This window comes from Cyprinodon variegatus, unplaced genomic scaffold (assembly GCF_000732505.1).
Source record: "Cyprinodon variegatus isolate N-32 unplaced genomic scaffold, C_variegatus-1.0 Scaffold86, whole genome shotgun sequence".
NCBI lineage: Eukaryota > Metazoa > Chordata > Actinopteri > Cyprinodontiformes > Cyprinodontidae > Cyprinodon > Cyprinodon variegatus.
Genome location: NW_015150539.1, coordinates 1,390,989 through 1,413,334, shown reverse-complemented (window position 1 = coordinate 1,413,334; position 22,346 = coordinate 1,390,989). Strand labels below are relative to the sequence as shown.

General features: G+C 35.8%; 1 protein-coding gene across 1 annotated transcript in view; it reads right to left on the bottom strand.

Moving 5' to 3' along the window:
* The window catches only part of prmt3 (protein arginine methyltransferase 3), a 77,055-nt gene that overhangs the window by 43,799 nt on the left and 10,910 nt on the right, over nucleotides 1–22,346 (bottom strand). The window contains exons 10-11 of the mRNA XM_015373346.1: nucleotides 18,810–18,909; nucleotides 2,164–2,242 (exon numbers count right to left, since the gene is read on the bottom strand). Coding sequence (XP_015228832.1) covers nucleotides 2,164–2,242; nucleotides 18,810–18,909 — 179 coding nt within the window. The remainder of the gene's footprint in view (nucleotides 1–2,163; nucleotides 2,243–18,809; nucleotides 18,910–22,346) is intronic.

The following is a 22,346-nucleotide window of genomic DNA, read 5'->3' as shown; positions in this document are numbered from 1 at the left end:
ATTGTGAGCTAGGGCTATCAACCTTTAATTCATGAAGCACCACACGCTGACCTCCGACATTTAAGTTCTGGTTCCACTCAGGCCATGTCTCACCTGTCAAAAATTATTTTTTAACAAATTTATCTCTATAGGCACCCATCATTTTGACTGCCCCTTTTGTGTGTTCACATATATGTGGGTATGTGTAGGTTGCTTTGCAAGTGTGACCCTTCTCATGTCCCCAGGAGCTACTAAAGGCAGCATGGTGGAACAGTTTCTCAGCATGGTCACATTTGGCACAAGCCATTGAATTTGTGGCAGTGATGGGATGAAAAAAGGAAAGAATTTCCAAGTGTGTCAAGCCCGTGTCTTGAGGCACTACTGAGTTTCATTAAGCTGTTTCAAATACAACATTAAAAAAATACCAATCTTTACTGAGGAGACATAAATGTACTAGATCCTTCTGTGGCCAACACAAACCCTATAGAGCTCTATTCAAATGACCTAGAATAGAAAATCCCTTTATTTTCCCCCAAAGGGGAAATTCTGGTGTTTACAACAGCATAAAAATTATAGAAAAAAATTGTCACACAAATGTGGACCTTAAAAAGTGTATAAGATTAACATAATAATGAAGAGTTAAAATATAAATAATAAAACACTGTACTGCAAAGTGTTTTAACAATATAACACTTTGTACCATGAGAAAAAATAGCCAATTTACAGCTATGGACATTTTTACAGTAATGGATATTTGAAAATAGCAGAAACATCAGAGATTTGCAAAAAGACAGCAGCATTGTAATTTAATTGACTCAGAGAGAAACTGTGCAAAGTCAGCATGAATGTTACAACTTATTTAGGTTGTTGGGAACACTGGAGGTTATAAAGTCGTACAGCTGCTGTGAGGGACGATCTGTGATAACGCTCCCTGGTGCATTTAGGGCGCATTTTTTTCTTTTGAGATAAACTTCAAACAGACTTAACACTGCAGCTGTGTTCTATAAGCTCTGATCGTTTTACATTGGAATATATGATTGTATGTAAAAGATAGTCAATCCTTCTAATTAGGGCAAAGTTCAAGGAACACCAAAGTGATTGAATGGAAACATGTTGGTGGAAACTGTGGGTATAGATCAGGGAATTTTTCAGCTGGAGTGAAGGATTCCCACATTATCTCTATGTAGAGGGCGGTTCTAGAGGGAAGCGAAATGACCGAGGCAAAGGTGGCAAATTTCACGTGCTGAATGCTGGGCTTTTGGGCGAATTGGGGAGTATTTGATCACCACCATGCATTCATTGAAGTGAAACTTGCAGGATATGAAAAATCTGAACTTCTGTTTACATTTCCATCGCAAAGTCCAGTCAGGGACTAGATGTGGCTGTGAGCTACAGTGAAGAGGGCAGCTGAGTCAAGATTTTTTTATATAAATGGAACAGTGAGAAAATTATTTTGACTAATTATGAAGTGGGAATGCTCTGAAGAGCTTTTAAGATGGTTTTTACAAAAGCCGTTTTAATTGAATCCTAGAAGAACTGTTTCTCCGTCCTACCTCCAGCTCAGACATCGGACAGCTGATGCCTTCACTTCCTCACTCCCCCTGCCTGGCAAGCTCAGCTAATCCTCTGCTGTACTCCTTCCATCCCCCACAGTTACTCTCTATAGCCTGCTGGAGCTCTGTCTTAAAATATATTGACAACTAGTCACAAAGGTAAGCAAGTTGCTCAAATACCAAGGGTAATTGTCATTTGATCAACATCCACATTATCAATTAACCTTCATTAGAATAACTAATTAAGCAACTATAACCTCTGGCTACAGTTATTAATAAATTCATAATCAGACCAGTTAAACTGCATAACACAGAATATCTTAAGGCAAGCATCGACTGTACGAGTTTTAGCCCTTTTCGGGATTTTTCTAGAGTTTTTGACTCATCTCGGCGCTGGAGTCCAACGTATTGTTTTTGAATATACAGTGTGAGAAGTGCAATCTGAGTACTGCTCAGAGCAGTGTAAGAACATGCATTGTGAACTGTGAACTTTTAAACCTTGTGGATTTATCGTACAGTTTGAGCTGTAACTGAGTACGATTGAATATTTTGTACACTGTATGCCTGCGCTTAAAAAAACAAAACAAAAAAAAAAACAGATTGTGCTTAAATAAATTATTAGACCACCTACCTGAGCCACCATCAGCCAAGTAAAGGTCTCTGGCATACAGGACAGAGTCCAACATGGATTCAAAAAGCAAGAAGTAACCCTGGAGTTTAAAATGAACACAAAAATCCACAATTACTACCACAAAACCTAATTTAAGCACTTTGAAATAGAACAAAAAGACATATGTAACTTATGTTAAATTAGAATCAATCTAAATTGTGTTAGCATTTTTTAAACTGTCTGGTGTAACACAGATTGCTTTAGAGTAGTTAAAAGACAACTATAACAAATTGACACTAGAAATGATCAAACTGAGGAAATAGAATAAATAAAAATCAATAGTGAGGACACGTTGAAAGCAAAAAAAACCCCATTAAAATCAAAGTTGGAAAAGGCTGAAACATAAGTGTAAACAAAGATTATAAAATGGTGGCTAAAATCTAAAATAATGACAAGAAACCTGATGTTATAACATGTTTTTGAATTAATGTTTAAAATATAATTAGGTTAAAACATAAATGCACAATGCAACCATTGCTAATGCTGTTTACAAAAAAATAGAAACTCATAAATATAATGTACAAAGGATTTTTTTCTTGGTTTGTTTTCAAACAAAGTTTTAGATACATTCCAAAGATCCCTTTAGAAATGTAGACAAAACATTGACACATAACAGTTTTATACTATGGGACCCATTCTAGAACTTAAAGGTTCAGATGTGCTTGACGAATAAATGTTCTGCACTGAAATATAATATTGAGATTCTGCGAGAGCATAAAAAGTAACATGCATACTTCATAGATGGGCGCTAATTTATTTTAATAAAAAAATTGTAGACAAGCATTTTCCACACACTAAGGTACATTTCAGGAAGAAGCTAAAATAATCTTATTTAGGTTTTTCTTCATGAAAATCAAACTACCAATTGAGCCTCTGTATAGCTACAACTGATTTTTATGCTGTTCTTTCCAGAAACATAAAACACAGCATAATTACAATCAGCTTTATAGATTGTAAGAGTGTGTTCTGAATAGCCTGTGTATTGGACATAGAAGTTTTTTTTAAACAAGACAATGCTCCATCAGATGAAAGATATGCTCTTTGTAACATTTGTTATGTGGTTTGTGGTATTTAGTTCAGATCCATTAAGATGTAAAGGTTTTTATTTGGTCTAATTTTACTTTTGTCTGACCAAGCAGTAAAAAAGGTATCTGTTATTCATGATTTTTTAAGAGACAGCAATATGTAATTTTTGTAGCAAAGGAGATTAAACATGCCTCCTCTTAATAACCACTATAGATAAGATACATGGTGTTTGTGATAAATATAATTCCAGTAAGACATTAGGTTTAAATAAAGTAGCTGATTAGGAAAGTCTGTACAGAGGTTAGAATATGTAACTGAAATTCCCTCAGCATAAACAAGACATGTAGTAAGCATAAAGCTGCAGCATAAAGCCTTGCCTTGCTTTGCCCAGCTCAAAGAAGATTGCTGTTCTATTTCATCTCTTTACTGTACTTCTGATTTCCTACAGTAAGTACAGGGTGTATTTAAATATTTCATTGACCATCTATGTCTGTCCAGCTTATGCAAAAAATGTGTACTGTTTGTTTCTGGATGAACCTACAAGGGAACAAACCTGGTTTTCCTTAAGATTCAGAGATTTTACTTTTGTATTTTTCATAAAGCTAATGTATTTGACTTTGCCACAGTGTCTCTTATATTTTTAGACTCATGACTTTCCCATGAAGTTGCTGCTTAGGTCCAAATGAAATAGATCTGGGGTGTTGCTTGTTAGGAACTACATTGGCAGAGTAGCAGAGGATCACAAACATTCTGCATGGCCACAATCCTTTAAAGCATTTCTAAAATTTTATATGGTTTGTTTCTGTTGGCTTAGATTCTTAATTGCGTCAGGTGTGTATCAGCCTTTATGCTAGTATAACTGGAATGTTATGTGAGCTTAAACATGACTATAACTGATTAAGAACAACCCTTTATTAAACTTTAAAATTATTCACTAATAATGCATCAAGGCTCCTATCTTAACAGTGCAATGCAGTTTACTGATGCAGGACAGTAAAGAATCACTAAAATGTTGGTGTTAAATTCACAATTACACATCATACATATAAATTAGCAATAGCTGTGAACCCACGTGATCTGGTTTGACCCCAAGCTGACCGTGTGTTCTGCTCCAGTAGATGGCACATTAACCATGGCATATTCCATTAATGCTGAAATTGAGTTCTGTCCTCCTCTTGTAGGTTACCTGCCTGAGTGGTGGATTCTAGTAAGAGATTACTATTTCTACCTGATGTCCCTTCAGCATACGGATGTACCAATCAGGTCGTCTTTCTTTGAAAAGCTCAGCCTTTTGATATCTTACTTTTAACATTAAAACTTGGTTTTGTTGAATATATGGAAGGGCATTTTTATTTCTTTTTTTTCCCCATTTGCCTTTATTCTGCTTTTACCTTTCTACAATTTTATTATCTAATTCATGTAAAGCAATTTGAATTGTCCATGTACTGAATTGTGCTTTACAGTTAAACTTGCCTTGCCTTGCCCTATCTGTATCTGACAAAGGGAGGTGAAGCAGGATAAGTTTATGTTCATTTCAACGTCATTGATGACTTAAGAGTGTCTCTTTAAAATGGAGATACGGTTAAGTGAAATATCATATTTTATAAAGCTAAAGTATTTAATAAAGTAAAACCTGCTACCACATGGTTCAAATTTTTAGATCAAATATTGCTTTAGGTTGTTGAAAGACATTTAAGTCCATCCACTTAGAGTTCTGATTAAATTTAGCTGGTGGTCTAGCTGAGCTGTTTATAGGGAAAATACTTCATAACCTCCATTCCCGTGAGAAGATCCATCTAAGCTTTATAGTGAGACAGGTGATTAGATTTAGCCTCAACTCAACAGTCTGATGGAAACGGAAGGTTGAGCCATGTTTGAGAAACCTATATCTCTACTTTCTCTTGAGTGGAAGAAAATAGGGACAAGGAGAGGTGAGGGCCATGGTAGAAGATAAAAAACTAAATGAGGAAAGTGCGTTAGTTTGTGTGTGTGGGTGAAGGGATGTATGATTAAAGAGAAAGAAGAGAGTGGGAGGAGCGAAACAGGGTGATAGTGAGGGATAGTGGTGGGCAGCAGAACAGTAACTCTGTAAGATAAGTCTTATTATTCAAATATAGACAACATTTTACTGTAAGGAGGAGCACATACCAAGACAAACAAGGAACAGGACTGATTTATAACACTAATATCAAAATCTTTGCAAACTTTCATGTGTTGTAGCTGATAATGATGACAGGGATGAAGCTGATATATCCTTACCATCTTCTATAAGGAGATAAAGAAAAACATTCTGTCTTTTTTTATCAACACTGGACCAGACCCAAACAAAAGCCAGGCCCATGGACTGTCTCCCGTCGACTATTTTAGTCCAGTCAACGTCCTTAGAAGCCAGTGGATCGTTTTTAAAACCTTCATGTGGTCTCGTAATTTAGAGCCCAATTTCACGGGACACTGGTTCATGAAGGAAAGAGGATATAAGAGGCATGCCTGAAAGCCGAGTCACACCTTATTTTTATCATCAATAATCCTCTAAGATTGCTGACTGCTTCCCACCCTTTGGATCTACCTTGTGCATCCTAACACACTAACCTAACTCATACAAACACCCTATAAACAAATATGTGCGAACTAGAAGAACCATTTCTTATGATTTCCTCATCACTTTTGAAAGCAAAATCCTAGCAATATTTAGCTAATCACGAGTACATGAAAAAAGGTACTGCAACCAAGAACCATTTGTTTAATAGCATGTTATTTTTACCTGTAACCAACCTGTTTCTTAAAAAGGAAATTAAAAATAACAGTCCAATCATTCTGAGTTAGTTCATAATTCTACCTCAAGTCTATATTTGTGTTTTTTTTGCCACCACAAGCTTTAAATCATTTTCCTTTCTATTTTATGTAAAGTTCTTGCAGCATTTTTGTGTACTTTCTTTTTTTTTTTTTTTTTTTGGGGTGGGGGTATATATGTTCATCTCACTTAGGTCAAGTTCTCTATGTTAAATCCCCTTCTAAAATCAAAATGAAAAACCCAAGAACTCCAACAGCTGAGCCAGAAACTAGTAGACTTGCAGTCTGGGTAACTTACCATAAATTTGGGCAACAAGACAAACAATAAAACCAGATTCTTAATACTTAAAGAGGCCAGTAAACGAGTAAACTCTTGATAATAGATTTCAGTTTCTGCATTTTAATGAAAATGTCACACCTTGACGATTTAGACAGCATAATGCCTGACGTACGGAAAATGATCGTTGACATACGTTAAGAGTAAGTTACCCATAAGTTGTGGTGTCTAGTTTATCAAAAACCTGAGTAACTTGTGCATAACTTATGCGTAACTTATCAAGAACTTATCTCCAGTGCATATCAACGTATTTGACGTGTTCCAGGCGACAACTAGTGTATAATAGCGTATTGGCAGTGTTTTAGTGTAAAAGGGGGTTCACAGGAGGACACCGTCTACACTCCTCCAGACTTTATCCCCATCATAGGGTGAATGAGAAGGTTAATGTAACGGATCCTGCATTCATGTGCTCGGCTACGACCAACAAACTTCCTAGCATACATGACGCTGAATCTGCTGTGATTGCAAACCTTCTTTCCTTCTTTTTCTTTATTCTTTTTTATTTTGGCAGGCGGTAAACAGCAGCCAGGATAATACCGCAATCAAAGGCATCTTTTTATGCAGCCGGGGCGCCTCCGGGCGCATCGCTGCCCTCCTCAGGACACTGGCTTGTGCATCATTTCATGGGCATTACCCTGCCGTACGTTATGTATAAGTTAGGCTGTCGTTAGACATATGCCCTGAACTCATTATGAATACGCTATGTATACGCACAAAATAAATAGAAAGTTCAAAGTATGCCATTGTTTTAGAGGATTCTGGGACATCAGGTATACGCTGGCTAAATCGGCATGGTGTGACAGGGCCCTAAAGCTTAATTCCGTTTTAATGTTGCACAGTTGGGTAGTTATAACTTGTTTTCAATGAATTGTCATCTCTCTCCTTTTTAAAGGCCTTTGAGTACTGCAAAACTGTTGCAGCAGAACCTTCAGTAAGGTTGTTAAAACCCCTAGTAGGCCGATACCTCATACTTAAAAATGACTTGCCAAAAAAAGACTGATCTGGAAAATCAGCTTTTTTGTAAATATTGGACTCCGGCATATGCCATGTCTTGCTACCATTTTTCAGTCAGTTCAAATGTATTTTTAATTATAGTAACAAAATCTATTAGCAGACTCAAAGGCAGTTTTTTTCAAGAGACTTCCAGAAATTGATCAACTAACTGAACCTCTAAGCAACATAAAAGCAGAGGTGTTAGTGTGGGACATAACTCCCTTGGCAGACGGCAGAGTAGCCACGATGCATTTCCATAAAAGCGACTAATGAAAATCTAATGACAATGGGCCAAAACAGCTTATACACATTAACATTAGCATATAAAACACATTCCCATGAGGAAACTAGCATTTGCATACACATCTTAAGTTAAGAATAAACACAAAACTGAAAACACATTCATATTTGGGATTTCTTTTAAACAGTTTTTATGAATTAACATCCCATAAGTACCAATGCTTAAATTGCTTTAACATGATCAGCATTTTAAAACAAATTATTTAATTTAAGCTTTTCAAAGAAAACAAATGGGAAAAAATGTAAAAACTCTAATTCAATCTTCAGCAGAGTGTCGAATGCACCAAAAAAACCTGTATCAGCACTTTTCCATTTCCACCACCCTCTACTGCCTCCCCTCCCTCCTTTTGCATTCGACCCTCATTTTCCTCAATTACAGCAGATCATGATCATTTCCAGTCCCAGGAGGGGCTGAGCCTAATAAAAGCAGACGAATAAAATGCATGAATGTGTTTGTGTCTGAATGGACGTGTCTGTGTAGGAAGACATGACTGGACAGGGGAGACGGGATTGTTTCATGCTTCACTGAACACTGAAAGAAGCAGCTTTGTGTCTATGGATCTTCTTTTATTCTATAACCTACAGTCAGATTTATAAGAACCGTCACATTAAACATATCCTAACCTACACTGTAGCTGGGTAATTTCACCACCTACAAAAAGTACATTCAAATATGTACCAAAGTAGGAGTAAGATGGTAATAGCCTAATTTTTTTATTATGATGCGTAGGCTGCTTGAAAATAGACATGTTCATCCATATGTTATGTGAATGAATTCAGCATGTTAGATATTTTTGCTTTATTATCAAATTCTAAAAAGGAAAAATACTTGTTCTATAAGTCATTGCCACTCAGACTAAAATTAGATTCGAAGTAATATCAAGAGTAGGAGTCACTGTAAGGGTCTGAAATGGATGAGGGTCTATTGAATAGGGTTGCAAAGGATCAACTTTCACATTTATGCTTGTTACATCAGCTTTAATCAGACATGATCTAAAATGTTGTGCAATGGTATGAAGATGATGGCAAACATGAAGGATAATTTCCTTTTCATGCAAATTTTATCAAAGGGCTACTTCAAAAGAGATTTACGGTTTAACTACTTTGAACCACGCAAGGTAATTCCTAGATGTACAAAAAAACAAGCAGTATTAGGCATATCTATCCCTTCCAGTAAGTTCTTTGTCTCCCATGGGGTCTCCTCGCCGTGGTAAGGCCCCAAGAAATCCCATAAATGGTGGATCTGATCCTAAGCAGATGCCGAAATCCCTTCAACTCCTTTTGCCCTTGATGTGTGGCAGTTCTACTTGAAGATCTACCAAGATCATTGAGCCGTCTTCAGTACTATTCAGTAGCGCGCCGCCACCTCCTGTCAGACGTCTGTGTTACAGTGCATCGTGTTACACCACCTCAACATTTAATAATGAGGTAAGCTCAGGCCTAACAATAAAAGAAAACAAATAAAAATCGTGTTTGTCTTAATTAAAGTGAAATGTATTTAAATACATGAAAGCATTTTTTGAATATTTATGTTGCTTTATGCATTAACATTATTAGATTTTACAATGGCTGTTGCAAAATATGGCGGTTGCTCTTTTTTAAAATGATCATGCTATTTTATGGTAAATTTAAGAAACAATCATCCAACAGTGTTTGCAGATAACCTTTTCAATAAGCTGTTGAGTAACTCATTATGGATTCTGGAGATCAAAATCTACAACTGTGCTATAAAAAAAAAAAAACTGTCAAAATGTTTTAATTAAAGGGGTCATAGAATGAATATATAAGGTATTTGGTGCTAATCCTTAAGATCTCTAAATACGGTGTGTAACATTGGTTGGGCTGAAAATGGCATATTTGCTGTTCTATGCACCCTAATGCAAGCCTGGTTAAAAGCCTTAGAATTAAATGACAGGTTTTCTTCCTTTTATGATATGCTCATGAATATTTAAATGAGCTGAGCGCTGATTGGTTGGTTTCCAATGAGTGAAGTTGCTGAGCAAAGACGCATCATAGCAACAACGACTCACTCATTTCCGACTTTTCATAACAAAAAACATTTCAGGGGGGAATTTCAAAATCGATGGCAGCCTGGACACCGGTGGGCCCGTGCTTCCCCCCGCCTGCATTACCGCCCCCAGCCCCCCTCCTCCAGTGGAGGACGGGCGGCTCATGGCTCTCGGTTGAGGTCCGGTCCAGCAGTCGACACTGCTGGGTGGTCAGGGTTATTGAAAGTAATCCTGACCATTATCGGTTAGAAAATAGAAAGGGTTAAAACTGACTGAAAATCATCCACCATCTACCCCACATCACTAATTTTGCCAAGGTGAATTCTCTAATTATTTGTTTGTTTTCAAACACACAGAAATTATTCTTGTACCGCTCTGATTAAATCGTTTGAGTCTTTGCCAAAACAGATCGACCAATCACATTGCGGTATTATGGTATAAGGCGGTTTTAGCAGCAACAGCTGTTAAAGCCAAAAGAGAACAGAAACACCAACATGGCAGCACAGGGGATTGTACGTGTAACTGCTGCTATTACATCTAATGGGCTTTATGCACAGCTCTACTACTTCCTGAATTTAAGGTAGCTCCTTTGTTTCCTGTCTTTCATTAGTGGACGAACTGATTAATCCAGGTGTGTCTGGCCAGTTACTTAGGTCATACACACTTGGATTAATCAGTGCATCCAATCATGAAAGACAGGAAACAAAGGAGCCTCCTAAAGTTCAGGAAGTGATGGAGTTGTGCATAGAGCCTATTGGTCAGAATCCACGATTTTACAGTGTATATATATATATATATATATATATATATATATATATATATATATATATAGAGGAATTCTTTCTGCTTGTGCTCTAATTAACTATGGTTATTGCCCTAATCTCAGTTATGATTCTCATCCATGATATTACTCATCGAGGTCCTACAGGCATCCTCAGTCAGGTTCTTTTTGCATCAGACCTGCCATAGTCGACCCTTAAGGGCCACTTTCCTGCAGGTTTAAGAGGCTTCACAGTTGATTCTGATGAAGTTCAGCAAAAGCTTGTTAATCAGCTATGAATAGATATCAGCTGTGCTTGAGCAGGGAAATCTCTGAAACCTGCAGTACAGTGGCACCAGAGGACCAACTTTGGGCAGGCAGGAAATCTCTTCTGCAGTGCGCATCGACTGCCCGTAATGATATAAGGGACTTGGGCAAAACTTTCAAAAGCAAAAACATATAAAAAAAACTGAAAGTTTCACAATACAGACAGCATCAACAAAATCTGAAGGTCTTGAGGTTGGATGTATGCCAATAAATCATAATTAGATACACTTGTGACTTTGTAACTGAGTGTGTTTGTGAGTATGCAATTTAGTCCCGGGGTTTATTGTTTACACCTCTGAGTGACAGTCCAAAGACTTATATACAAGATGACTGATGACTGCCACCCTTTTCTTCAGACAGTTAACACTCTTAGAACATGATGTGACTAAAGGTAAGAAGTTTCAATTAATGGGACTTCAGAAGATTACCACAAACAAACACACACACATGCAACCAATACTCAGGCTATTAATACTTTATTTTAGAATAAACCCAGAAAATCAAACTTAAAATATTATCAAAGGAATATTATTGTTAATCGTTGTTTTCAGAATTGAATGAAACAGGATAAAGAGATATTAATGAAGCATAAGGCTGTTTTGGTTATCTTAAGACACTTCAAGGTGAGTGATAAAAGACCTAAATAAGCTTAAAGCTTCGGAACATGACCAATTAACATGTTCACAGACTGATATTAAAAACAACCTTTATTAATATATCCAAATTATAATGCAGGAAATGCTTTCAAATATTTAATAAAATCATAATGGTAATTTTATCCTGTGACTCATAAGACAAATTTATGACACGATCTGGACCCACTTTATGTTTGAAACTAAATTCTTCTGGGTTCAGATAAACAAAACAAAAAAATGTTTTAAACAGTATCTAACAATCAGTGAATGAGTTAAAACAGGGAATATTTTTTAGGCTCAGTTTAGCTTTAATGAAATGAAACTTCCTCTTAAATAAAGAACATTTAGGAGCAACAGCGCTGTTGATATACAAGAATCTTACTACATAAACTCCCTAAAAGACAAAAGCTTAGAAATGTTCTAAAAAAGATTGTATGTATAAAATACATACAATATGTATTATATATTATATTTTATGTATTATATATATATACAATATGTATACATACATACGTATGTATGAAATTTTAGATGTAAGCAAATAATTATACACATGATCTTAATTTTACTGTTTTATTTATTGTTTGAAGTGAAATCTAAATTTGAGACACTAATTTGATTATTTGCTCACTACAAAATAAAAGCCTACCTGCAACCTTTACATATTGTTTGTTCGAAATGAACATAAACTTCAACAAAGAACATCTTAGTTGTTAATGATTTAGGAACCTCAAAAAGGAAGGTTTCTGTTTGAATGCATGCAAAAAAGAAACTGCCCATGAAGGACATTGTGTGAAAAGTGAACTACAAATAGAAAATATTTAAACAGTAACTTATCCATTTCATTTAAGTGACATTACGATGATGTGGCATTACAAAACAAAACACATAGGACGGTAACATATTTACCATTCTTGGCTATCTTAACATAGACTATCTGTTGGAAGAATAACATTAACATATTTCATGTGTGTTTTTTACGATCGTTTCAATTATCATTTTATGTACAAACATGGACAACATTTTTGGTACCCCCCGTTTAATGACAGAAAAATATGAATGTGTTCATCTGTAGTGACTGGAACACCAGGCTGCTGGAGATGGTCTTAAAGCCTTTACCATTAACATGCTTTACTATCACTTTCTTTGTAATATCTTAAGAAAACTCTTTTCTTTGCTTCTTCTGGTCCATGTTGAGTGTGGTATATGCCATGTCGCCAAACAGCATAGTAACTAAATGTAGCAATATATATATATATATATATAGGCCCCCTGACCAATGACAAGATTGAGGCATATACCTTGATTTAACATATCTCTTTTGTCACAGTATTTCATTGTATGTAAAGGTACCATTTTGCCCAGTACTGTATTATTAGCTTATATAAAATCATTACATTGAAGCGTGATAGAAAGGTTAAGTCTGATTTTTATTCCTTAATTTTCATACATTTTAAAATATGATTACTTTTGTCAGATTGAACTTATCTTCCTTCTTTCATTTAATGAAGGGTACCAAAAATTTAGTCCTTGTGTTTACTTTTGTGACTGGAGTGTTACAAAAGTTTAGAACATTTGTTATTTTGTACTTTCCACTTTTATAAATCCATGTCATTTATCAGCCATCATCTGTGATTGATCTTGGAGCGACAGTCTTAATTTGGCCTATGGGTAACTCTGCTTCCCTCCTTCCTGACAGCGCTGTCCTGAAACCTCTTATCTTCTCTGAACTGTTTGTTTTCTTCGGTGGGGAGAGAAAGAGAATGGATCAATGTTGTGAGTTATGAAATGACAGGGAATGCTGCTGAAGGCAGTCTCTCCACGAGACAGACCCTCATTTTCCCATCTCTCCTTCACCATCTCCCCTAACCCATCACATTCAACTATCTCTGGTCTAATAGCCCTGTAACAAAAGCCTGTCTGCTTAGTGACACAGTTCCTACAGTTGGCTTCAGCCATCTTAATTTCTCTTAATCCTTTATTGTCAAATACAAGTAAATCTGAAAACAATTAAACTCAAAATATATGTTTAAAGCCACAACAAGACAATGTAGTTAGTGTTAAATTTGATAGTAAAAAATTTGAATTTTTGAGATTTTTTTTTTTTTTAACAGAGTAAAATGAAAGAATCAGTTACACTCTATGGTAAAACTTATTCTATTTTCATTATGTAGGAATTTAGATTTATGTTGAGCACTCTGAACACACAACATCTATTTTTTTTATTATCCCCAAAATATGAAGAAAAAAAAAAAGATTATACTTAGTATTTATCCTTCAGAATAGTCAATATATTTACACAGCAAAAGGAGTCCAAGCATATTTATACAATCAGTAAAACCTGTTTGGTATTTAAAAATGAAGGCACCAGAATAATTCGCCTAGATAGATTATATCATTAAGATCAAATTAAATACACTTTTTGAAGTTTTTTCCATTAGCAACCTTAATCCATTTATTTACAACTTCTCTAAAATGGCCATTTTTCAAAGCCCTGCTGATTTCCTTTTTTTTCCACTTTCATGAGAAAGAACATGACGGATCAGCTTAGCTCTTGTTCAGCTTATTATCTTTCAAATAAAAGATAGCTTCTGATGAGAGAATAAATAAATGACTCTCTTAAACCAGCAAGCATGAATAGCCAGATCTATTAATTGAACAAGCTTCTGATTTATCGTGCTGTTAGTCAGCACAAGAATAACTTTTAACTCAAACTTTTGCAGCACAAATACATAAATGCTAGGCAAGGCCTAATCAGGGATGCAGTCATAAAAATATACAACACTGGAACTTTTAGATACATCTCTGGTCCCAAATCTGATCTCAAATGGCATTTTCAGCTCATAGGATGCCTGGTAACGAGGCATTTATTTGATTAAAGCTACAGAGTATAATTTTTAGCCACATCTAATGGTTGAACTGCAGCAACATGAACCTCTCCCCCCACTGCTTCTCCTCCTCCAACAATACGGAGGCCAATATGGTACATAATAGCTTCTGCAATGTCTGGATCACCTTTCTTGTCAAGTGATGATGATGTTTGTTTACATAGATAATTTAATGGATGGTATTTTATTAATCAGTGCAGTATATAAGATTTTATATAGCTTAACTTGTTGAAGTCACTAGTGTATTATATTTTGGAGAATGCAGAGCGCACCTCTCTATAAGCTGCACCACAAAGTTTTTCAAAAAAACTGGAAATGTAAATATATAAGCCGCACCGGGCTATAAGCCCCTGATATCTACTGAACTGTGCCCCACCAAACCTGTAGGGGAGCCCTATATATCAGCCCTAGTGAAAACAAAAAAAAAGCTGAAATATTACTCTTACCATAGACTAATGGAGATTGAAATAAATCACAATCTAATTTTTTTCTATGAAGGCAAATTTGAATCTAAAACTATTTGTGCATTGTAAGTGTAATTTTGAAGAGTGACATTATATGTTTTGTAATTGTAGAATAAAAAAAAAATTCAGAACTATTTTGATTTTGTTTTAACACCTGTTCAAATTCTGAAGTACAAATACAAAAATTGTGTTCTGTAAGTTGGATATCAATCGCTTACATTCTCAGTTTTGCTCCAAATGGTCCGGAACTATTGTTGCAACATTGTAACTTTGGTATTTTGTAATTGCAGATTTTTTTTTTTATCGAACTACAAAAAAAGTTACACCTCGTCAAATTCTTGAGTACAAGTACACAAATTGTGTTCTGTGAGTTGTACATCAAAAATGTATTCTATTCAGTTTTTCTCCAGTTGATCTAAAACAACAAAAAATTTACTTATGAACTGTTTTTTTTTTTTTATTCTACAACTACAAAACTTAAAATGTAAATCCTTCTGCAACTTCAATTTCACACTTACAATTTACTCACAGTTTTGGTTCAAAATCACCTTCATAAACAACTGTTCAAATTTCAGATGTTTAGTCATAAGAATTGTTAAATTATGACACTTTATTTTAGTCAAAAGGTTCATTTACCAAGTGCCAAAGTGGATTATTTGAAATATGAGACTAATTTGACCATAAAAAAGATGTTTAGCTTATACAAAGTTTAATTCAAGGACTTTTATAATTTTCATATTTTCAGCTTTCAGAATTTTGACTAAGCATTTTCAGTGCTCATCTAATCATCCCTCCTTTCCTCCCCCTCCTTTCTCACATAAATAAATACAATATTTGCATACTTAATACTTAATGACAAAGCTCATCTTATTGGCTAACAAAATATGTCACTCAAAGTTTAATTGCTCACTGAGTTGTGGAGTTCCATGTGTACAAAGACTACAGGTGCCACAAGTGTGCGTTTCCAACAGATTCTGGATACTGAGAATTTATGCTTGATTTTGGAAGCAACCCGATTGTTGAATTAGCCAACATAGCATAGACAACCTATAATAATGGAAATACGTCAGGGGAATTTGCTTATATCCACTTTATTTTGACGTTTTCATGGGGAAAAAAATAGCTTTGTATTATAAAAACCAAATAATTATACACATGGGATTTTATTTCATGGTAAATAAATCTGGTTAGCATTTTTCTATGGCATGTTACAGACAAAATAAGCCCATTTATGCCAGGATAGAACATGTTTTATAACACCAGAAGACGAAAACAAGATAAGTAAAAAGTATGAATTGTAATTGGATGACAGATTATTATTTAGTGGTATTTTTGGAGTATAGTTGGCTTACAATTGAGTTGATGGTCGTTTGCTTTAAGATCACTAGATTCTAAAGAGGTAGAAGATGTTGGGTTTTGTTTACAAATAAGCTTGCTGTTAGATGCGGAACAAAATGTGACGTCAAAACTCAAAGAGTTTTTAAAGACTTAAATAATTTGAGTTTTAAAAGTGTATTATTAATAAGCTTTAAACATTGATCTAATGGTCGAACAACTAATTCAAAAGTTAAATCACAAGAAAAAGGATCGGGGAGAAAATGCATCCAGGGTGACTCATAGTTAATAAGACATGACCTGGATTTATGAAAGAAGTCAAGAAAGTTACTTACAATCCAAAGAAACTGGTCAGAACGACTGCTCCCAGGACTACTGTCATTTTTTATTTTTACTGTGGACAGATTGGAGAGCAGCTTTTTAAGTGTTAGTGTCTCTGAGAAATGTCTGCCATTGCTGCCCTGATGAGAAGTGACTGGGGAATTCTTAGATTTATTAGCACTCTGTGAGCCAGTGTCATCAGAGATTACGCCCCCTATCCTTCACTGCTCCACTGGCATGTCAAGCCTTCGAATTTCAATTTCCCCTTCGAGAGGATGGAAAGGCTCTGGCTGGCGACCTGTGCCTGTGACCCTGGGGTATCACAATGAATGGGTGGGTGGGGGAGGAGGGACAGATACGTGATGCTCATGAATTAAGGATGACTTCGGCAGTGCGTTCAACTTTGGCCATCCTGCCTGTATCGCCACAGAGCATCTCCCTGATAAATGGAAATCATGGGGACGAAAGACAGTCCTTAGTTATTTATTCAGAGCAGGAGTTAACAGCCAAATATAGCTCCCGTTATGATGACGCCACGCTAAAGGAGTGTCCCTTTAGCTGGCTTTTGAGGTAACATGTTGGGTCAGTCGGAATGAAAGCTTTTTGTTTACTTTGTTGGTTAAGTTTAGAAGGAAATTAACTGTAAAAACAAATACATATATTTGATATTACAAGACAGATAAACATTGAGGAGCACAAATTTGGAGAGTAGAATTCAAATACTAATGTTAACTTTTTCATAACTATAAACACAGCTGTGTTACAGCCCCAGTTTACCCCAACCTAAATGGGGGACAAGCGATGGAAATAGCTTTATTGGAACAGATGCCCTTATTAGTTAAAGTACCTATTACTTATTTTCTCTAACGAGTACTTAACTTATTACATTTCTCAAAATTATACCGATGTTGCTGTTTCTGACAGTAAATTGCTGAGCTGTGTTTCTACAGTTAGACTCGCTGTGAAATGAAACAGTGGCCGTTTCTCAATTCACTAGAACCCGAGTGCAGACTCATGTCCTCGCCAAGTATGTTCTTGAGAAGAACACAGGAAAGTGTAGACTCGGGGAGAAGGGGAGCACGCAGCATAAATATGGATCAATTGGAAAAGAAGCCTACTCGTGACGTCACCACATGCTCGGCTCGTCTGAAGCTGCATTTCTCCTCCTGTTATTTATAGTCTCTAGATAATGATAAATTTTTACTTTCATTTAATAGGGGAATAATAATTAACACATTCAAATAAACACAAATCAAACGAACATTTTGCCAAATAAAACAGGTGCGTTCTCGGTCTGGCATTCTCTGCAACTGGAATAGTGCTCGGGCTGAGGCTGATGATGTGTCATGAGCACACGAGAACGCTTAAGGACACATGTATTTAGAAACGTGAAGTCTTTACGTGCCCTGGAGGTAAGCGGCTAAAAAGGATCACATAAAATCCACTGATTGGCTGGTGGAGAGTAACCTGGTATGGTAAGCCACCAAGAAGCAATTTTGGATTGATGTTCACACTGAAACACATCAGGATGTAAAGCACAAAGACAACAAGGAACAGTGATCAACATTTCTATGAGATTTGCTTCACACAGAAGAACGCCAAACAATGGCAATGTAAGCCAAGTAAATTACATTACACCAATATAGAAATATGGGACTACCATGTATTTCCCATGTGGGCCGGTGGTTCAGACCACGGAGGTCCTGTCAGGCTCTAACTCTACGTCACTGTTGTTTTGCGTTGCGGTGGTTTTAAGTGTTTTCTCTACCGCTGCATGGTCGCGGACTGGGATTAGTTCATGAGTTTCAATGAGGCTGAAAATAGTGGATTTGGAGATGAATGGAGGTAAATACATGGGAATTATAAAAATATCTCTTAAAGCCTTTAAAAGACTCAGGACTGTTGAAAAGATTCAACCACTGCAGTGTCATGCATGAGACAATCACAATGATTTGGATGTATTCATATGATAGAATGGTCTAGTGAAAAAACAGCCCTAAATCATGCTGGGAGTCTTTGGCAAATGTTGAAAAATGAGGTCCATGGGCACTTTCCATTTAATTTTAAAAAGCTTGAGTTATTTTGTGAATAAGACTTGATAATATATATATACACACGCAGAGGGTAATTGAGACATACCCCATAATACCTTCAGCTGAAAACAGTACTGGTAATAATAATAAAAAAACATTTTCTCCTCACTAACTGGTGTGCTTAACACTACAGCTGGTTTAGGTCATTAAAAGGAACAGTCTTCCTAAAAGGGAGAAGCTAAGATAAAGGGTCTGATTAGAGAGTCTTTTGGTCAACACCAAGAGATGAAAATACATTAATTGAATAGTTTTGAGAAAAATTATTGAAATTTAGCTATTGGGCATAATGAAACAGAATATAAAGCTGTGATATAAATGCTTTTACTGACCATCCATTCTGAAACAATGATGTCAACCTTCTCCACGGGAAGCTTGATGTCCTCGATGCGGCCTTTGATCAGTGTGATAACGTTCTCTAGCTGATTGGACCTGCATAAGAGATGAAGGAAAGTAAGAAGCTGCAGATACATTAAAAATTCTTGATTTATGTTTAAAAGCTTCTGTTCTGCAGCTGCTCTATGCTCTTCTTGCCTTTAGCATACCACTACGTTCTGTTCTGAAGCCTGTACATTTATGAATCTATTCGTTTTCTCCCTCAGTACTTTCTAACTGCATCTATTGGAATTTCTTATAATTTCTTCAAAGAAAGTATTTGGTTCAGAGTTTCTTTTTACACACCAGGTGCATGTATAGCTATAGAAGCTATACATGCATGTATTGTCTGTAAATGTTTACACATCGAAAAAAAGAACTGAAATACGTGTCTGTTATGGTGTTAGATTGTTGATCTTTGTCCCTCACAATATTCTGGTATCTTTCATAGCAAATTATTGAGTTGCTATCATCTTTATTATCTACGGGAAAAATTAATTTTAAATGTCATTCTCTGGACCAGCAACTGTTACCCATTTTCCCTAAAGGTTTGGTGTATGTTTTTTTATATTTTGTTTTTGTAGCTTTTTTGTTTTGCTGTCAAGCTGTGATACTTACCATGAAAGATGCTATACTAATACAATTTGCTCGTTTTTAGTTGTAATACCTTCACCAAGGATGTTTTCAATCATATTTGTTGGTTTTTTACCAGGATTACTTGAAAAGTTATGAATTGACAACATTTCTACCAGAGCTAGAAACAGTTATTAAAATGTTTGTGATGATTCAGATCATAATCTGGATACAGAATTTTTTTAAAGGATTCTTTAACATTGTGAAATAGGACTTTTGGTGGAACAAGCAGTTCCTCCCTAAACCAGAGGGTGGCAGCAGTGATTATTGACAGCTTTAATATAGGACTCAAAAAGTACAGAAGTATTAAGCTGAACATAAAAATATAAAAACAAGAAAAGAGATTAATGCCTTGCTCCATCTGTTGATCAGAGACGAAAGCAGAGAGAATGAAGAAGGTAAGAGCAGAACAGACACCAGAGGCTGCAGACACACCACACCATGCTTTAATAATGAAAATTAAAAATGAGGTGTGCCTCATGGAAAGGAAAAAATCCTAAAATTTGCTAATACTATAGAAGAGTTTAGTTATATGTCTAAGCATGCACCTCTTCTCAAACTGATTCCCCTTTTTCTGTATCAATCTGTTTTCTAAAGCCCTATATCCAGACTTTCGTTTCAACAGAGATGGATGACATGATGTAGTAAAAAAATACGCCCTAGTGTTTGAACGAAAATGTATGTCACTAGCTATGCCAGGTGGTCTACATGTATTCAACATAACGATGGTCTCAAATATTGTAACTCAAATATTGCAGCAGTGACAGAATAAACCCAAAAAACAGAAGCCCATCATAAGCAAACACACATAATTTAACAATCTAACAGTTCTTAAGGTTTAAAATCCTCTTCCTCCTCTTATTTTTAGAGCCCATAGATTTGTTTATAAAACACACAGATATAATCTGCAGGATAAAATAGGAAGCACTGTGACAGAAACTTAAAATGGTATAAATTACTACTGGAAAAGACATGAAATAGTAGTAAATATCATTGAACAGGATGAATTCATTATTACTTGTGTCGACATAATTCCAGTTTTCTAATGTTTGTTTTAATCCTGAAAACTTTTCATGGATCTGTAGTCAGCGCTTTTTCTACTCTGCACCCCAGCTCTTCTCACACTGAAGCAGATATGAGAAAAGGACAAAACTGTAAGTATGAGCCAGCAATATGCCTGGTCTGGGTAAGAACTGGAAGATCGCTGCTGCCGTTTAAATGATCCCTCCTTTCAGAGCATCCCGTTTGGGTATCAATCTCTGTGAATATTCCATTATCATGACAGCTAATGTTACAGAGGACAGAACAATTACTCACAGCAGCCCAGGGAGCATTTCTGCAGCAACGATCCTTATCTTAAACTGTCTTTCCCATCTCGGCTGCTCCTCTAGTGCTGCTATCACCTCCTCCCAGAATCCAACACCCCATGCACCCCACACCCATAACCCCACCTCATCCACCTCACACAAGAGGGAAACACTGTAATCTCATTATTGGGGTAATTTAGAGGACAATGTCAGGACTCTGGGGAGAGTGTTGTATCTCTGCGTGTTTGTGGGGATGTGAGGGAGGGTGAAAGCAATGTTCAAACAGAATTCCCTTGTAATCTTAAATATATACTCTCTGGTACACTGTGCTTCCATCATAAATTACATCAAAAAGCTAAAGTTTTTATACTTTTATATAGGGTTGTCACGATACTAAACTTTTCAACCTGATACCGATACTAAGGAAAATATTCGATACTCGATACCATTTTCGATACCACAAGGATAAACACAAAGACTCCAAAATTCTACAGAAATATTTTCATTAATAAATAAAATACAATAAATAAATACAATAAAGGTTGTATGCTGTGCACATTATTAAGCAAGCTTGATAAAAAACTTACAAAATTAAAACTAAGTGTTCCTTCCTTGGCTATGCTTTGCACACATAACAATAACACTAGCCAAACCGGTTAAAAAACAAAAATCATTCTCAGCAGCTGCACCTCTTACAAAAAAAAAAAGTCTGAAACTGAAAGTGCATTGTCCTCTATTCTGCACTTTAGATGAATGACTGCTTAGGTGCCACTGGTGGTGGCACTGTATCGATACTTTTAAAAACGAGTATTGTATCCGGATACAACGTTTCAGTATTGATACTTTTTTGAGTATCGATACTTTTGACAACCCTACTTTTATAGAAAACCTATAACTAGTATATTAAATTGTGTTACATGTGAAATAAAGAAGTGAATATTAAGATAAAATTGGTAAAAAAGGATCCAAAAATCCTTTCTTCAGTCCACAACCACCAAAATAATGGAAAATTATAAACAACAAATAACAACACAGTGGTGAGATTTTTAGACATTTAACTACATTACAGCCTAATTACAAATGAAATTAAACTGATCTCTTTCCTCTGTATTCTATACACAATAACCTATTTTTAAAAATGTGCAGAAAAATATGAGATGGTTGCAAACGTACTAAAATAGAATAGGAGAAAAAACATTTATACAAGCATTTACAGCTTTTGTTAATCCACCTTTGGCTGCAGTTACAGCCCATTATCATCATTATTTTTTTTCTATGACACCACAGGCTTAGCATTGTTCTTTTCAAGATATCTCTAACATCTTTAGGTTGTTGGGGAGAAGCCATTTTCAGATCTCTGTAGAGATGCCCAATAAAATTCAAGGGCCACCATACAGGCCTAAATGGTGGATTGTTGTAGAAAAAAAATGTCCTTCTGGAAGCTTCTCTCTCTCATTCAGGAGGAAAGACAGAGCTCTAATAATGACCTTTGGGTTTTTGGTTACTTCCCTGATGAAGCCTTTTCTCTCCTAGTCACCAGGTTTAGAAGGCGAG